Raw genomic sequence first — 15,895 nt, forward strand, 5'->3', positions numbered from 1 at the left:
AACACCAATATTTATCGATACTGCTAGTTATCTACTCATTATTATATCCTGTGAGTGCATATCATGCGTATCACTTATCAAAGGTGTAACAAATTTTAATTAGTAGAATGCATTTTCACGTCATGGAAAGATGTAAAACCTTAGCACCAGAACAATCAGAAACACGATAATATATTATATAAGACTCTGAAGGGTCTAATCTTTGGACAAATACACCTACAACTAACCGTCATAGTCAACTAAACTCTTCTAATTTAGTGAGTTATAAACTGAAAAGACTCTAAACATTTCAATTTGTATATTGATCAAGCGGCTGTATTGTATTGATCAAGCTGCATATGTGTGGGAATAAAGGGGAATGCAACCTTAAAGGTTAATTATTATTATTAGAAATTGTGTGCAGAAACATATTTATATTTTTACAGCCACACTGACAGCGAGAATAAGCCTGTTTGGAACATTTGATTTGCATAATCTTCTATAATTTTTACATGGGACTTTTATAAAACAGTAGGTCATTTTTTTACCTGGTTCTAGTTTTAAGCTTCAACCACATAACGACAGACATGCCACCGAATATCTGTTGAACAGATTTGACAGGCTGAAAAGGTATACAATTACGCCATTACTATAGTATCAATTGTATCCATTAATGTAGGTTGTTTTTATAATATAATATTTCGACTCTGTTTTCTTTCATTTGAGGTGGGTGAATCCTATTCTCAGCTATGGCTACAATCACACACTGCGAACTGAGGACATGTATGATACTTTGCCAGATGATTCGTCTGAACTGTTAGCAAATAAACTACACAGGTATGTATTACATTAGTATGACTTTTATGTATTTCCTTAATTTTCTGTAACCAACAAACTTGTTTCCTTAAGGTTTTGTCCCTTTGGTGAACAGTGTCATTTTGCATTTAGGATGGGAGGTTTCACAATAGCGATGTTAATGCAAATCCTAGATTCAGTACATAGGTGCATAGTGATGTTGTTCATTGAGTATGTCTCTTCTGTAGTAAACATTATACACAGAATAATATAATTATATTTAATGTGTTGTATGCTTGCAGGAAATGGGAAGATGAAATATCGAATAAAAGCAATGGAAAAGAACCAAGTCTTACTAAAGCAATTATTTACAACATTATGCCTTCATTGATATCATCGGGTGTGCTTCTTTTTATTAATGTATGTAGATGCGCAGTTTTCAAAATAGTCTTATTTTAAAATTTACACACAGCTTTCCCAGTCGTAAAGTACTAAATTAGTTTCACCAAGGGGAGAAATAGTAGATTTGTATGTTGCCTTCTAGCATTCTGAAAGTCTATTTGCTGCATCTTACATCAGAAAATGACCCTTTAACAACTAAAAAATGTTTGTTGATGATGATGTGCTACAGACAAATACTGTCTATGTTTCAAAGATTGTCTCATTCCATAACGTAACTTAAAAACTGTGATATAGATTTAGAACATTTATAGCAGTAACCATTTGATTGATACCTGGCAGTTATCATATATGAGACAGTGACACGTTTAGAAATACGTCATGCACTTGTTTTGCCAACTAACACTATGTTGACAAATTTATATTCTTTACAGGAAAGCATCAAACTGTGTCAACCATTCTTGCTTGTTAAACTTATAAGTTATTTCGCATTGACCTCACCCATGGGATCAAGAGAAGCATATTTCTGGGCTTTGGCCATTAGCGTCTCTTTAGGATTGAATACTGTATTTCTTCAAATTAACAACTTCCAGTTTCAACGGATTAGCATGCAAATGAAAGCTGCATGTTGTTCATTAGTTTATAGAAAGGTGTGTTTCTATTATATAATCTTTCTTTAAATATAATCCAGTGTTGAGCATCTATTTAGGCTGATGCAATTATACGCACATTTACTAGCTGACATTTGTTCAGTAAAGCATGGAATTTTGGAAAACCTTGGTTTACAGAGTGTTTGGGCCTGGTTAAGGGTATGGAGCAGTCTGGGGAATAACTTGTGATGTACTTTTACATTGAGTTTTGTCTTAAATAACTACATGAATTATTAATCATGTATATGGCTACCTATAGGTTGCTTGTTTGTGCTGTGCCATGCCATGCAGTACAAGTTGGATGTTACTTGGTAACCAGATTGAATGAAAAAATACTTTCGATGTGATACTGCTTAATGATGATCCACATCTCGTCAAATTTCATTGCAGTTATTTTCAGTCAATATACATTTATTTGTTTCTGACCTGGTAATTTCAATTAAATATACAATATTTGATAGACTCCACTGTACCCATATATACCATATGAAATAATGCTCTGGAAACAGTTCATAATCTAAACATATTTGTTACATTCAACAGGCACTTAGGCTGAGTAACAAAGCATTGGATGAAACAACTACTGGACACATTGTGAATATTATATCAAACGACATTAACAAGTTAGACCATGTAATATACATTTAATTTTGTTGTTGTGCGATTTCCAAATATTTTACAAATGCTGGTCATTCAATAATGCCATAAAATATATAGTTAAACCTAAACATTCTCTCATGTCTGTTCGAACGTGAAGACAGTTACATAAAATACTTGAGACACATTTATAATTCGGCATGCGTTCTTGTTGTTTGAAGAATTGTATGTGGCACGTATACACTCTTCTAGAACGTTTCATTTATACGGTAGTGTTACTAGTTGTATTCTAGAAACGTTATCGTATATTAACCTTTTTAACCGTCATTGCAGCTATTTAGGTTTGTACATTATTTATGGGCCAGTCCTTTGATATTCGCCTTCATATTTGTGCTGATATGGAAGATCCATGGTCCTTCCTGTTTGCCTGCATTTGGATTTGTATTTGTTATGGTGCTTGGTCAAGGATTCATGGGGAAAATACTTTCTCGCCTAAGGTGAATATTCCTATCACAGAAACAGAGGAAGCGTAGAAAATAGACGATATTGATGAATACGCTATATTATGCATGATATGAGTTATGTATAGATAGTTGTACCTGGTGTGATATACACATTTGATTTGTATGCAAAACAAGTTCTAATACATTTTAATATATATTATGTGTACGTTTCAGGGCAAAATCTGTTGTACTAACTGATGAAAGAGTTAGACTAATGAGTGAAGCTATTGCTGCAATGAGAGTTGTTAAGATGTATGCGTGGGAGGAATCCTTCGCAGAACGTGTGCGCAAAATTAGACAGTAAGTATAGTTACCGTTTGCAAACTCTTTATCCAACTGAAATGTTCCACAAATAATCAGTGGAACTAATAGTGTGACACATATGTAGTGTTTTATTTTAAGGATCAAGTATATATCTTCTGTTCTCTTTTTTTTTGCAGGAAAGAAATTCAAGTAATTCAAACAACATCCACAGTTTTTTCCCAATTTATGGGCAACCTACACTGCTTCATCCCGACATTTATGTTTATTTTATTCGTATTTTCTACTGTGGTTGGCGATAACACTCTTGACGTAAAAATAGTATTCCTTGTTTTACCACTGGTATCATCTATGCGTTTGGCAATTATGTTATATTTGCCCCATGCCATCACTAAACTTGCACGGGTCTCGGTATTGATCAAGCGGCTTAAGGTTTGTTCATCAACTGATTTGATAACCTCATAGTAAAATACTAAAGTTACCCAGTGAACCATATTAAATCACCACGGATTGTAGACAGATAACGCCACACAACATTGAATTCTCCTGTAGAACTTCTTACTTCTCGACGAAATAGAAAGTGTCTGGCAGAATTCACATATATCAAAGAAACAAAATAGCGTTGCGTGTTTTGAGTGTGTTACTGGCTCATGGAATGAAGTAAGTAGTTCATTGATTCATTCAACATACTTCCGGTCAATGTACCTATTGTAAATTTGTGATGGCTTAAACAAGTAACAAAATGATTAGTTCTAAATTGTATAACCCATGCATTTATTAGTTAGGAACATACCTTAAATATATGCACGTGACCATACGGGTTGTCATGTTCCATTGTCCTTTTTTTTGACAAATAATGATGAATGTTATGAAATATACGAATATTAATGTGTTGCATAGATGGGAAGTGAAGTAAATTTTTATTCCACTATCATCTTGGCCTGATTTCGAATTCTTCTGATACAAATTTGTCCGCATCATAGACAGTAGAACAACCAACTCTTAAAGACATTAGTTTTCATGTGATGCCAGGTGAGCTGATGATTGTGAATGGGCCGGTTGGTTCCGGAAAGGTAAGAATGGTTTTCATTTTGTCCGTAATTATCCGTGTCTGTTAACTTAAAAATCAAGTTGCTACAGAGTCATTCACTATGTAACTATTCAAATGTACGTTGGAAAAGTGTGCGTGTTTCGCAGCAGTGTTTAAGTGTAAGTCACATTGTAGCAAATTGATTGTAACTTCATTTAGCTTCATTTGCTTCATGATGATTCATCGTCTTCTATCCATATAATAGTAGGAATGTTATGAACATATAAACGCATAGCACACCAAGTTCGATTCACGACCATGGCAAAGAACGCATCCGACTACACCACACTAATAAAACGTTTTCAAATCTATTATGGAATAAAACAAACTCTCGGGATTTCACATCCGATTTATTTGCATGGTGTTGACATATATGTTTCCTGTTCGTGAGAACAGTTACATAGGATAAGGGCTATCAAATGTAACCGTGCGTCTACTCTTTTTTGACAATGTTTCGCCTATCCATATTATGTTAAAGTGGTCACCTCACATATATGTTCACATTTTTTTGATATCTAAAAGTATCTGTTTCTGACATTTGCAATACAGATGTCAGCAGTCAGAGTCAAATATATAAGGATTGATGAATACAACATATTCAATTACTGGATATGTAACAACAGTGCACAACTGTTCATTCGATTACTACGCCATTCACGACATTTATATTTTCGTGACGGTTAAGGCAAATTAGGTAATTTGTGTATTCAGTTTTTGACATTTGAAATAACCGGGACTAGTGATACGAGTTTACATGTATGATTACAGTATGTCTATTACATTAAATCTTTTCATAACAGTGTTTATTTTACATTGCTAGTCCTCTTTGTTAATGGCGTTATTAAACGAACTACCGATATACCAAGGGAATTTGACAGTGAAGGGAACTATCGCGTATGTATCACAACTGCCCTGGGTATTCTCAGCATCACTACGACAAAACATGCTCTTTGGACGAAGTTACGACAAAACTAAATACGAGGAAGTACTAGATATATGTGCTCTTCAAAAGGTAAGACATTTTACCCAGATCAGTATCTCGCTCGTGGAGAAAGTAAATATAAAGAACAATAAACGGACATTGTTTGTAACTTTTGAATACGGTTTAAATATTTATTTTATTTATCCATATATTACCATTTGTCTCCTAGGATATCCAGGATCTACCCCATGGTGACTACACATTAGTTGGAGAAAGAGGTGTTGCTCTGAGCGGAGGTCAACGAGCAAGGGTTAGCTTAGCAAGAGCTCTGTACTCTGATGCCGATATATATCTTCTCGACGATCCACTAAGTGCTGTCGATGCTGGTGTTGGAAGACATATCTTTAATAAGTATGATATAAACACATTAACACCTTCAATATACACTGGTCAATGACTTATTTAAATCAGAGTAAATCCATAATATTATTCTCAATAGAGTGATAGTTGTTGATGATTACATATTCTTTCATCGATATCCAATCAATATGATATGATCAGATATGATATTGATATCATATCTAATTGCAAGTCTTATACTATGCATATATTATTACAGTACTACAACAAACACTTGTTGTTTTTTAGAGGAATAAAGAGTTATTTATCTTCAAAAATATGTATCTTAGTGACCCACCAACTTCAGTATGTGAAAGATGCCGACAGAATTCTCAACTTAAAAGAGGTAAACAAATAGGTTTATACATTTTTCACTAGAGTTTTTTTGGTATTTTTTCATTCGTTCATGTTTATCTTATCCATACCATAGATATGTTGTTGTTGTTGTTGTTGTTGTTGTTGTTGTTGTTGTTGTTGTTGTTGTTGTTGCTAATGATGATGAATTTGACCAACCTTTGAGTATTTTTTTTCTGTCTAAATTTCGCCTTCATATATTGTTGTACTATTTCGGTATTTGTATTCAATTCATGTTATATTTCATAAGGCACATTGTGATTAATACAGTAACAAAATGCAGACTTAATATTTATTTACGCTTAAGCCAATGTTAAATGTTAAACCAACAAATGTTACTGCGACTTGCATGTATATATACGTGTATATTTGCATGTATATGTGTTTATATATCTTTTAGTTCATTATAATAGCACATACATTTAAAAATCATATTATGATATCAGTTTATTGGAACTACAAACAAGCTTTTATTTTTTACTCGGTTTAAGACATGACTTTTTACACTTGGTTTATCAAGAAACACGTTCGCTTGATTATCTCTTTCTTTTTAATTATCTGTTTATCTGTGATGTTTGTTGAAAAAACGATTGCTTTTAATACATTAATAAGTACAGGAGTAACAATATAATATTATTTAAGTAGACAATCATTGAGTTATTAACGTTCAATATATTTCCTTCTTTAGTATTTTTCCTTTACATTACATTATTTACAATAAGCATAGCCTCTAATGATAATTAAAGCGAACCTAAATGCGGCCTTAATTTATAGTTGTGTATATTCTAAACTGTATTCGAAATAATATTGCAGTGGTTTTATTTTGTTTTAATTATAACTGTAGCTTGGATAAGCATTTGAAGTGCTTGCAATTAAACACCATGGAGGCCATTCATGGAGGGGAATAAATAACGAACGAACATATTTAACATCCGGGTACTTTTCAAAGCTATGACGTTTTAGTATCTGATCGAATTCGTATACGCCATTGTACATAGCCGTTCATGCTGCCAAGCATTGTGTACTACTAGTATAAACTCAACTTTTATATGCACAATGTGCTTTTTAAAACTTGGGTTAGAGCCTTATGCGTTTGAACCACACAGTATTCCGAGAGTGAAAGCCCAATTGCGTTAAAGTACCATGCTTCCCCGATCGTAAGTCCCTCTCGAGTATGAAGCCCATTCCTATATTTTTACTTGGTATTTATCGAGTTGAGAACATTCACGATTATAATATGCGTGTAAAAGGTGTGTTTCATTTCATAATAATCGTGATTGGCATGGTAGTTTGGTTCATGCTTTTAGTTTTATGAGAAAACTCGCATTAATTTCAGAGTGCATGGCGAACGTACACAACGTGGTTCGCATGCTTTCTATTCTGTCATTTACTCAGGATGAACCCCGATGTTGCAATTCGGGAGTAATCTCTATTTCTTTGAGTAGTAGCTTTCGAAAAACCAAAAATGTGAACGTTAAGTCGTGTACCTGGTTATTGGGCATGGTTTACTTTGAGACTATCATGAAAGGCCTAGGGTTTGAACGATGAGACATGTTGGCGACCGAGAAAGGTGTTTAAATTCTTCCTCCACACTCAGTTTACCCACAGTTACTATTAACCATAATTTATATTTCGGAAATTGCGAATCGCCAGTTTTTAGGGAAAAAATCATCGTTTTTTCGTTGCAATCAGTGCTACAGATCGCATTTTAATATTGCGGTAATTCACTTCCGCATTGCGTTAAAAAATCATCATCAATAATCGGAAAAGTTCATCATTACGACACATCATTTTGATTGGTTAATGAAAGACATGACCTGTTATGACAAAGGAAGTTGTTCCAGGTCAAATCGTGCTGAAAAACCTCATGGTGGAAAATTGCTTTGCGTCGAGAGTTTGGGTACGATCGAAAACATACCAAAATGAAGATAATGATAAATGCCTTCGTCCACTGTTTCCTCACAGACCCTACCCATTATTTCACCGTAAATACAGACGGTATGTAAATCGTATTGTAATAAAATGTGTGTGTTTTTTATGAACATGTTTGTTTCTTCATTGTAAGTGTCGTTCAAATCAATGACGCATTTTTTTTTTCAAAAATAAGCATTATTTTCCCGAGCCCGGCGTGGTGAACGAATAACTTTTTTGGATAATTTGTCGTTGTTTGCAAGATGGTTACAGTGTTTAACCCCAAAACAAAATCATTTTTCTGAGTTGGTCCTCGAGTACAAGCTCATCTCTTACTTTTCCCTTACGTGTTCATGCCTCCGGGCTTATGATCAGGGAAGTACGGTATGCTGTGAAGATTCAGATCAGTCCAGTGTGAGTGATGAGAGTATATCGTCGACGATGCCCCTTGTTCGGATGATAGTTTTATTTCAAATTTCACGGAAGTCTGTGAACAATCTGCTTGGTGTTTCTGTGACACTTGTCCCATGATTTGCCAGTGCAGCTCCGTGAATACATGGACGAAAATGTTTCCACCATCACCCTACGAACTCAAGATTGCATACTCCAGCATCTAGACTTTGAATAATTTGCACGCCGCACAGTGCAGTACTGGAAACGGCATTTATTAGACAGTTAGACAAAAAACAAAACAAAATGCCTGTCTCGACCAATCGCACATCCATAATGTTTGTATGTTGATACGCTTGTAAATAACAATAACGTAAAAGTCGTAACAACCTAGACTAGAAGTCAATTCACCAGTCCAGCCAATTATGGCTCCCTAAGTTGCTTATATATTCAATCAGATACTATTTCGTCATCATGCTTTGTTACTTTACCTGTTTATACCTCATGAGGGCGTTTTTTTATGGCAAGATGGCGCAAACGGAAGTCCTTCGCAGGTTTATGGTTTCTCATATTTAAATCATCATAACTCTGAAGATATAACATTTTTTGTAATTTTGTTTTTCAAATTTATAATCAATATACATAACTTGATAAATACAAACACCAAAATAGGCTCTATTTAGTTCCCCTTTAAGCTAAATTACATAATGATATTATGCTTATTAATCAGGGCAAAATGATGGGAATCGGCAGTGAAATAGAACCCTCTAGACTAAATGATGAAGACTTGTTGAAAGAAAGTAGACAATCGACAACCAAGCAAACAATAGGCAATGATACGTGTACTATAGAATTACAAGTACTTACAGAAGTAGAACCGCTGTCAAAAAGGACATCTTCACTTTCAAGTGGTTCGTCCAACAGCATGACGTCAGACTCAGCTGCCTGGAAACTGGTAAGTGTATAATACACCGAATTGTTTCTCTATTGTGATACATTAATGTGCATTCCATAATAATGCAGATGCTACCAAAATGTATGCATATAATAAAGCTGTCACTCAATGTAAAATAACATAAATTAACCAAATTATTTTTAGTCAGACGGCGGGACTGGTGAGGGTGTTGTTGGTATTCAGCGGATTGAAGAAGAAGATAGAAGTGTTGGCATAGTAGATTATAAGATATACAAAGAATACTTCAAAGCTGGAGGAATGCTTTTACTTATGTTTTCGCTGATAATTGCCATGATTGCTCAGGTAAATTTATAAGGTTATCACTTGTTCGTGGAGTTGGTTGTCGCAGTCATTCAGTCGACATAGTTAGAGAAATTGTATCATGTGATTTATGTTTCTCCGTGTACTGTTCGAACATGCATAAAACAGACATCTAAGAATTATGACGGATGATACAATGAAATATATCAAACTTATGCGAGCTCAGAAATGACGTTAAATCATTATGATATTATTTGTTGGTGATATGAGTGGCATATTAAGCTGCAATATGTAATGAGCACATTAATTTGCATATAGTGGAAAATAACACATTTCGTGGTATTAATTGGTCGTATTATGTGTGAGGTGAATGTATGTGTACGTTCATGTTAGGGTAGTAAATATATTATGAGCATTCCAATACACTAATCTATCTCTTCATAATTTCCAGACGGTGATAATTTTGACTGATTGGTGGCTGGTAGTCTGGGCCCAAGCAGAAGGGGAAAGACAAACATTGGAAATGATGTATGGACGTTTAAATTCTAGTGCTCTAAACCAGGTTGGTTTGCGGTTGTATTTCACCCAAATGAGACCATGTTAAAATTGATGTGTTTAACTTTTTTTAAACAACTAAATAAAGCATGATTTGGACGGTATCAACGTTTACAAAAAATGTACAGTACTGATTCTACAAATCGTTGTAACTTTAGTTCGGTGCCGACCAGACACACTGACAATGTTCAAACATCATTTCCCGAAGTCAGGAGTAATGTTTTTGTTCAGTTTAGTGGCAGTGATTAAAAATAACGACGTGGAGCATGTCACGTTGAAACCCCTGATTCTTGCAAATCCACAATTTGCCTTCATATATAATTGTTGCACTATGAAAACTACATTCACATTCAAAAGTATTCACATTATGCGGACAATTTATGTAGATCCTAATCTAATAGAGTTTTGGATCATGTCACTCATCATAAAGATTTAGTCATGTTGATCATCTTTTAGTAAGGGCTCGTTTAGCTGGGCTAATTACGCTTAATTTCATCTATCAAATCGCATAGAATATATTACACAGTTTTTACGATTCCTTTATGTAAAACATGGAGCATGGCGCTTGGTGTAATTTTAATTATACTGCTCTCTGTCTATTGTATGGGATACAGACCTTGTAAGCATATATTTGACGTGGCATTTTTTGACATGTTGACTTTTTAAATGCATTGAATATACGTCATTTGGTAACCTAAATGTTAACAAGTTTAATGCCTTTAATCAGAGTGAAGGTTACAAAGCAGAGCTTCATGAATCGCTCAGCTAGACTTTTTCAATGATTTTATGATTGATAGTGTACATATTTGTTGTAATTCCATCTTCGTCTTTAAAAAAAAACTTTAGTAACTATATTCAATAGTTAAACTCATGTCTATTATTGTTATGTTTTGGGTTTGGTTTACTTTATCATGTTATTATTTTTATTGTTTTTATCTCTTCCGTACGTGGCTGCAAGTAGGAAGCAAGTCTTCATATACACACACAGGCACGAACAATTTTTCAATTTCAGGCTTTTTTTAAATTCCTTTTCAATTTCAGACGAACTTCACATATTCTGGTTTGGCCAGAGTACAGTACATTTGCATATACACTGGCTTGATTGTTGGTGTGTACGTATTTGCATTATTTAGATCGTATCTCCTATACAAAATATGCGTGATTGCTTCCAAGAATTTACATAACAGAATGTTCAGAGCTATCATCAGAGCACCTATACTATTCTTTGACTTGAATCCCGCAGGCGAGTAGAAATATCTATTATATTCAGCCCTAAGCTAAGATATTAACGTTACGTTCTTGCAGAAACGTTGGTATTCTGACAGAAATTACTCAGTAATATCATCTCGTCATGTTCAGGTCGAATATTGAATAGATTTTCCAAAGATATTGGTTTTATGGATGATGTACTGCCTATGAACATATGTGATTATATTCAGGTTAGTTACGAAGTAATTATAAATAGAACAATTACTCGGATTGTGCAAAACAAATGGGAAGTGTATTTTCAATAGTAAGCAAGACGTGTGTTTTAGTATAACGAATGTGACGGAGTTTATTATTGGGGACAATAATATTATGTTATAGCATAGATTGTGAAAAATGTCTATAATAAATCTGTATTACTTGACGGGCAAAGTATTATTATTTTAGTGTTTTCTGACAAAATATATATAGTAGAATTATTATATACATATTTGTTTCTCTATAGTCCATTTGTATTGTGTTTGGCAGTTTTGCTGTTGCTTGCGTTATCAACCCTTGGGGACTGATACCAGTTGTTATAATATTACCATTGGCTGTGTATATCAGACGCTACTATTTGCAGACGTCCAGAGATATCAAACGTCTCGAAGGATCCAGTAAGGTCATTTTTTTTATTTATTAAACACATATGAATATGTCATCGTAATTAAAGACATTTGAACCCATATTGCATCAATCAGCCAAGCATGTACTCTGGTACTTGAGATATAAGACAAAAGCCTTGAGAAGTAAAACGTATTGCAGTGGAAAAAAAATAGAAACACGGAATAATATATTACTTGTGCACACTTAATAGTATAAAATGATGGTAACTGCATTCCCAAGTACTATCCTCAAAAACACGTGGTGCATTCCATGTTCAAGGTCCGCTGGAAATTTGTGAACCACTGCTGAGGCTTTCGTTATACTTTATTTGTCATGTGAATGTCTGCATACATTTGTTACAATAAATACACCATACAACTTTCTTTTTTTAGATATAATACCTCAGTCAGTATCGACCTGTGAGATCTTCTGGCCATGTTTTATATTTTCCATTGTATTTTTAGCTCGCAGTCCTGTTATTTCTCATCTGTCTGCGACTTTGCAAGGACTGTGGACAATTCGTGCTTTTAAAGCTGAAGAGATTTTTGAGAGAGAATTTGACAAACACCAGGATGTGCATACATCGACGTGGTTACTTCTTACGAGTACAACCAATTGGTTTTGTCAACGGATGGAAATGATATCAGCGGTGTTCATCTCATCCATGGCATTTTCTTCCGTTGCTGCTGCAGAAGGTAATGTATATTCGCCTGAGTCACACATACCTTGTGTCTGGGTGTTCCTAAACTGCACCATGTGGTATACCAATGGTATAATTCTTAATATAAAACTTCGTCATTGAAACTTTGAAGCGTTTGATCGATTTATTGACAATAATGTAGGTGTGCTTGCTGCACGGTTATCAATATTGACATATACCTAGAGGTTTTATTTTTTGCGATGAATGTTATTCGTTTACGACCTTGGTAACGTATGAAGAAACTACAGCACGACCTCAAGTTCTAATATATAAACATGTTTAATAGGAGGACAATACTTATTATAACGTTTACTTCCAATTTAGGACTGTCACCTGCTTTAGTGGGACTTGCTATGACTCATTGTATGGTATTAATGAATCAGTTCCAGTGGTTAATGCAAAAAGGTGCCGAAGTCGAAAACCAGGTGCGAGTAATGCCAATACTAAAAAATACTTGTTACGAATGACTACTTTACCTGACACAAATATTAATACATCATTTCCATGTATTGTGTACACAATCCTGTGCCTTTATATGTTTATTATTATTGTTGTTGTTCTTAAACGTCCAGTTTCAAAAAAATATCCAATGGCTTTTACAGATGACATCACCAGAGAGAGTTGTATCATATTCAAATATTGCTCCAGAGGGTGCACTACATATCCCACACGTGAAGGAGTCTGACTGGCCTAAGTATGGCAGAATTACGATGGAAGGTGTGTCATTTAAATATTCGGAAGATTCGCCGACTGTGTTAATGAATATTAGTCTTACTATAAAAGCTAAAGAAAAGGTAAACTTATGACAGTTTCCTGTACTGTATTATGTTCAAATATATTAATCTTATTTAAATGAGTGCAATGCCATATTAATCGAAATCAGAGACGCAATATTGATTGATATATGCGTAATAATTGGTTTTCGCCCTCAATGTTTGAGTGTGTGTCGTATTTTCCTCTTCTATTAGAAAGAGCGTTTTGTTTAAAGCATAGTGCATCCGAATATGTGTGTTTTGTAATATTGTTTTTATCTAGATTGGCATCGTGGGAAGAACTGGTGCCGGCAAAAGTTCATTGGTTTCTGCTATGCTTCGTATGGCTGAACCGAGTGGTACTATAAAGATAGACGATGTTGATATCAGCTTATTAGGATTACATGATTTAAGATCAAGTATATCTATAATCCCTCAGGTAGACTAAACTCCACTGTTGTTACAGTGTGCATGTGACAATAATGACGAGCGAATGAAAATGAATCGTAAAACCAATCTTTGTACAATGATACATAAATAATTATGCAACTTACATCGTCAACTATTTGATCACAGCAATATTCTTGTCAATCTAAGTAAAGTAATAGTTCGAGTCAAGTATGATTAAACTAATTTGTCGTGTACACTAAGATACACTTATCTGCGGAATGTGATGAACTAAATTACATTTTCTTATAATATTGGATTAAACTGTTTCCACCAACATTGATCATAGCAAAAGTGAAACACGATTTGCAATAAACGTACACCCCTACATATGTAAATACCGATATTTTACATTTTGTTTGTTTTAAAATATGTAAATGTATTTACATATACTAATAATGATACATTATTGATTAACATTTCAAATATGTATGCTTTAGGACCCTGTCTTGTTTAGAGGTTCACTGCGTAAAAACTTGGATATGTTCTCTGAATACACAGATGATGAACTTTGGAAGTCGCTTGAACAGGTAATATTTACTGTAATATGTATTTGAATATTTACTGAGTATAAATCAATTGGTGGATATCATAACATTAATATATTTCATTTTCTATAAAACAAATGTGACGTGTTCGTTTATTTTCAGATATTTAATTCATGTTTTCGTTTTTTTTAATTTTATAAGGTACAATTGCGAAATGCAGTGGAAATAATGGGTGGACTTGATGGCGAATTGTCAGAATCAGGAGCAAATTTAAGTGCAGGACAGAGGCAGTTGGTGTGTTTGGCAAGAGCTATACTACGTAATAATAAAATCCTCATTATAGATGAAGCGACAGCTAATGTTGACAAAACGTGAGCATCAACACTACTTTACTAAAATACTTGTTTGTGTTGCTAATGAGTTATTGTTGGGATGTTAATGTGAGTTCACTGACGACAATGGTGATTTACAGAATGCACCAAAAGGAGAAACATGAATATGTAGATGAACATACATGATATATGAGACAGCGAAACATAATGACAGGGAATTTTTGCACTGGATGTCAAAGACAATTGTTTCTTTTTTCAGGACTGATGCTATTATACAGCAGACAATTCGTACAAGATTCCAACACTGCACGCTACTAACAATAGCACATCGGCTGAACACTGTTATGGACTCTGATCGAATATTAGTTATGAGTGATGGAAGAATAGCCGAATTTGATGAACCACATTTACTACTGCAAAATCCTTCTGGATATTTGTCACAAATGGTTGCACAAACTGGTAGGGCTGAGAAACACAAGCTTTGTGATATTGCAGAGAAAGCTTATGGGGATAAGCATCGTGTACAAAGACTATGGATTACTAACGCAAAGAGTTTCCTCATACGAAACACAACTGAACTCCTTCAAATAGAAACAACTTTGTGATTTTTATCATTTCGACTGTGCGATATTTCAATCCGCATCAGGCAATATCATTTATATGATACACATACAATTGAAGTTTTCATTTCGCTCTCACGGCCATATACAACACTATTACCCATTTCGGAAATAGTCATATCCGGAAGTAAAACAAGTGGCACCACAAGCTTTAACTGAAAAGATTGTACGAGTGGGACGAAAAACGTCTTGCTTATAATTTCAAGTAAATAGCACCGGAAACAAAAGTGAGGCTAAAACACAATACGATTGTTTTAGTGCTCTAATTATTGGCGAATCGGTTGATAATGATTTACAAATATAGATTAGTATTAGTATAAACAAGGTTACATATAATCTGTTAGAACTTGGATTCTATCTACAAATTGTGACTGTGACATACAGCAATTTACTTATAATATCAGGTAATGTTAATTTTAAGTTTATTCCATAATAATACAGTCAATTATTAGTAATTAGTAATTCAATATGTAATTGCTATATTGCATAGATGTGCCTATACAACTATCTTTTATAAGAATTTGACAGGCAATAGTGTAGCGAATCCGCCTAATTTCTGGTTGTTTTTTTTTGAAAGCCTATTTGTTACCTCAATGGTCTCACGATTCTTTCTGAGTCAGACAGGGAAAGATGGATTTTTAGACACTGTTGTAGACGCATTCGTAACTGTTGATGAACTGCTTG

General features: G+C 34.2%; 1 protein-coding gene across 1 annotated transcript; it reads left to right on the top strand.

Moving 5' to 3' along the window:
* Positions 1 to 1,676: 1,676 nt before the first annotated feature.
* Positions 1,677 to 15,196, top strand: LOC146733733 (ATP-binding cassette sub-family C member 4-like). Its single transcript, XM_085490926.1, has 24 exons — positions 1,677 to 1,823; positions 2,367 to 2,456; positions 2,754 to 2,917; positions 3,098 to 3,223; positions 3,364 to 3,616; positions 3,737 to 3,848; positions 4,172 to 4,257; positions 5,095 to 5,286; positions 5,426 to 5,607; positions 5,845 to 5,941; positions 8,981 to 9,205; positions 9,350 to 9,508; positions 9,918 to 10,065; positions 10,180 to 10,235; positions 11,063 to 11,264; positions 11,381 to 11,460; positions 11,733 to 11,883; positions 12,337 to 12,567; positions 12,897 to 12,997; positions 13,175 to 13,366; positions 13,608 to 13,763; positions 14,212 to 14,301; positions 14,461 to 14,630; positions 14,851 to 15,196. The coding sequence occupies exons 1-24, from the start codon at positions 1,677 to 1,679 to the stop codon at positions 15,194 to 15,196; spliced, it is 3,756 nt and encodes a 1,251-aa protein (XP_085347052.1).
* The last annotated feature ends 699 nt before the right edge of the window (positions 15,197 to 15,895 follow it).

The sequence above is a fragment of the Saccoglossus kowalevskii genome, chromosome 16 (genome assembly GCF_978046115.1).
Source record: "Saccoglossus kowalevskii chromosome 16, keSacKowa6.1, whole genome shotgun sequence".
Classification (NCBI taxonomy): Eukaryota; Metazoa; Hemichordata; class Enteropneusta; family Harrimaniidae; genus Saccoglossus; species Saccoglossus kowalevskii.